The following is a 3,545-nucleotide window of genomic DNA, read 5'->3' on the forward strand; positions in this document are numbered from 1 at the left end:
TCTATAACCTTTTTTTTTTGTTTTCGAGTCTCTTATGTACAAATTTGTGTTGTTTGTTTCTTCTTTATGATTGTGTTGGGCTGATCCTATTCCGTTAACAATGGTACTTAAGTATTCTAAAAAAAACAATGGTAATAAAGAAGTAGCATACATGACATACCAGATCAAGAGGCATTCTTGAGATCAAGAACAGAAGTGTAACAACTAAATACTAAAAGAACAACCAATTCAAATAAGTTTCATCATTACTATGTAGATTCATACTCCATACAAATTCATATTTATACTTACTAAACTGACCAACTAATGACCGCAAACAACACTACTGTTCTCCTATATATATCAGAGACTAATAGTATAAACAGATTGGGCAATGATCCCCACGTAATCAAGTTCGACCGACCCCAACCACAACTTTCCGTCTAGCTCCATCACCTCGCTCAAGGTGACACCCTTGGCCGCCGTCAATTCCTCGACCCCCATGCCATCGCGGTTGAGCCTTACCCCGACCAAGTGCTTGACCGGAGCCGTCGCATTTAGGTGTGTCTTCTCTTGGTTCAGTGCGACCCAATAGCCATTTTGCTCGTCGCGCCTCACGTTATCCGGGTAGCCCGGCAGGTCGGCGAATAGCTCATAGTTTCCGACCTTTGGCCCTTTCAGGTAGTACCTGAAGACCTGGCAAGGCGTGGTGTGCGCCACAACAACATATGACATATTGTATCCGATGGCTACGCCATTGGGGTAGAGTAAGCCTTCCTTCAACACGGTGACGTGGTTTGTCTCTGCATTGTACTTCATCAGTCGTCCGGTGGCATCCGCGTTTATCACGACTTCGGTGTTGAATCTGCAAAGAAAGTCAGCATACATATAACGGAAATTCAATTCGGCTCCCGGGTGCGTATGCTCCCTCTACCAAAAAAATATATTTCGAAATGTCAAAAAATTTGGATAAAAAAATCTACATGTACATCTCCATAATGTATGAGCATTCCCTAAGTTTCACAAAAAACCAATATTTTTTGTGGTCTATGTAAAAAGGAGAAACTTTATCTTGTGAAATACATTATTTTTAGCACTGAATTTTGTCTTTTTTACACACATCACATGATAAGTCGATTTTTTATGAAACGACTTTGTGAGCGCGTAGCATGTGAAGATGTACGTACAAATTTTTTGTTTCAATTTTTTTGAAATTTAAAATGTACATAAGATGCATTTCAAAATATAGGGAGCATATGCACCCATGTTCCAAAACATCACTCCCTACATATAATAGGTATTCTTGCATCTCATGATGATAATATACTAAGATTGTGTAAAACAAGAACACACGAGGCTATTCAGTTGACTGAATTTTCATATGGCACGAGGTTGCCAGCAGCAAAATTACAACAGTAAAGTAAAGTACCACTTCGTACCTGCGTGGATAGGTCAGGCTGCTGTCGGTGAAGTAGACATCACCGGTAGCTTGATCGACATCGATGCCGTTGACAAAGTTAAACGCCACCCCGTCGGCCCCGGTCACCAGCACCTCCGCCTCGCCGCCGTCCGGCCCTACCCTCATGAGCCCCTTGTACGCATCAGCGATGTACAGGTACCCCGACCTGTAGTGGAAGGCAAGCCCCAGCGGGCGCCCGCACAGGCTCTCCGTCTCCTCCGACGGCACCACCGACGACAAGCACAGAGGAAGTTTCCTGCAGCACACCGCACGACACGTTCCTCACCGTCAGACCAGTGAGGCACTGACCATGTCTAGATTGTAATTTGTTGGCACGCATTGACAGAATTAATGGTGATCGTGCGATCTTTGTGAATTTGGAAAGATCATGGACAGATTACGTACCTGTAGTTGGCGTTGTAGGCGAAGGTTGTCCAGCCGACGGCGGTGCCGCCCCACTTGAGGACGCGGCCGTCGGAGACGCCGGTGTAGGGCCCTCCGCCCTCCGCGTCAAAGGCGAGGCTCTCGGCGCCGGTGACGCCGCTGGGCAGCGGAAGGCGGAGGGCCCACCGAGTCTCGGTCGTCCTCATAAGCTCCGCCGTGCACGATGAGACCACGGAGGCGAGGGCGACGAGAAGGAGAGCCGTCATGCCGAAGCTGCGCCCCATGGTTCAGATCCGCCGGAGCATACAAGTCTGAACTGAACTCTCTAGACTAGATGTCTTCGATCACATTTAAGCAGCTTCGATTCACCACCATCGTCGTAGTACCTCCAGCGTACCATTTTGATTGATGATGAGTAAGAGCTCAGTCAGCACACGTACGTACCGCGTGAATGCTCCTCGTGGAGTCGTGGTCCTCTCTAGACAAATGAAGGTAGCTGAGGACAGTGCTTTGTTTCGGAGGCGGTTCCATGGCGCCATGCTTTGGGCAAGCAAACACTCGTACAGTTGTTGAGTGGTCGAGCGAGGCAGGCAAGGTTCAGATCTGGAACAAAAATGAACGATCAACATTCACATAGTACGAGGCTTTAGCTTGTTGAGCAATCATTTGAGTCCGCGTCTTGTTACCTCAGTTAGATCATTCTAGTTCGAATGAGAATAAGCTTAATTCTCATCTGAATACATCATCCACCTCTAACAGAAAAATATCAGTTAGAACCATATATAGTTGTAACTGAAAACCAGTGTGTAATAGGGAGGAGGAGGGGGAATCGGTATGAATTCTAGAAGAGACAATGTTGCAACGGAAGAAAAGAACTTGTTCCAATCATAGTGCAACTGAAAAATTATCTAATTGTAATTATGGTGCAACTGAAAAATCTAAGTGGCAGCTCATGGGCAACTATTTTTTTAGAGTTACCCACGAGCTTCATTAATTCACAGCAGTAATACAGTCTTGTTCATTACGACAAGGAAGTGTGATAATAGTAAGTGAAGATGCCCATAAACTCATGTGCAACTAGAAAAAAAACTTCTTTGCAACCCATGATCAACTTGCAAGATGTAGAAATCACCATGCAAATCTAACGCCCAGCAGCTCTGGATTTAAATGGGCTCTAACTAAATTCATGTTCGAATGAGAGTTAGCAAACCCGGTTTTCTTCTTACATCACCTATGGGCTCTGTACTCTCTTCTTTATTTCAATTCAGCTCATAAGCATGTAACATTGTGTATGAGAAACTCTAGCGGTTCCCTTAAAACTGGCCGAACCCGTATTATTCTAGCGGGTTTACAGTTCCACTCGGTTTAGCTCGTCGATCAGAGCCCGTATCCGGCCCGTAAACAATTCACGGGGACCGTGAAATCAGTGGCGCGGATGGTATATGTATAGGCCAAAGCAGTGGATACGGGTTGAAACCCTACTTCCCCTCCACTGCTCCGTTGCACCGCCGCACCCAGCCCAGCCCGTAGATGCCTCTCGGCGGTAGTTCCAGCAGGGGGCGGACAGATTGGGGGCGGAAGCGCCCCGCCGCGGCGTGAGCTGCCGGTGTTCAACACCACGTCGTAGTGCGTGAAATGGCTGTGCTCCGAGGCCGCGCGGAAGCGCAGCACACGGCGCTAGACAAATTGGGGGCTCGTGCCGCTCGGGAAGCTCGCCCCGTAC

At 47.1% G+C, this 3,545-nt stretch overlaps 1 protein-coding gene across 1 annotated transcript; it reads right to left on the reverse strand.

The window, feature by feature from the left end:
- Positions 1–342: 342 nt before the first annotated feature.
- On the reverse strand, positions 343–2,106 carry LOC124662362 (protein STRICTOSIDINE SYNTHASE-LIKE 10-like). Its single transcript, XM_047200209.1, has 3 exons — positions 1,844–2,106; positions 1,419–1,694; positions 343–844 (listed from the first exon to the last, which is right to left on the reverse strand). Exons 1-3 carry the CDS (start codon positions 2,104–2,106, stop codon positions 343–345), a joined length of 1,041 nt encoding a protein of 346 aa, XP_047056165.1.
- Positions 2,107–3,545: the final 1,439 nt, after the last annotated feature.

This window comes from Lolium rigidum, chromosome 6 (genome assembly GCF_022539505.1).
Source record: "Lolium rigidum isolate FL_2022 chromosome 6, APGP_CSIRO_Lrig_0.1, whole genome shotgun sequence".
In the NCBI taxonomy this organism is placed as follows: domain Eukaryota; kingdom Viridiplantae; phylum Streptophyta; class Magnoliopsida; order Poales; family Poaceae; genus Lolium; species Lolium rigidum.

Excerpts from the sequence above, each read along its gene's own strand:
- LOC124662362 (XM_047200209.1), bottom strand. The coding sequence starts at position 2,106 with ATGGGGCGCAGCTTCGGCATGACGGCTCTCCTTCTCGTCGCCCTCGCC. Across the intron at positions 1,695-1,843 it reads GCCTACAACGCCAACTACAG|GAAACTTCCTCTGTGCTTGT; the intron begins GTACGTAATCTG and ends GGTGTGCTGCAG. Across the intron at positions 845-1,418 it reads AGCCTGACCTATCCACGCAG|ATTCAACACCGAAGTCGTGA; the intron begins GTACGAAGTGGT and ends CTTTCTTTGCAG.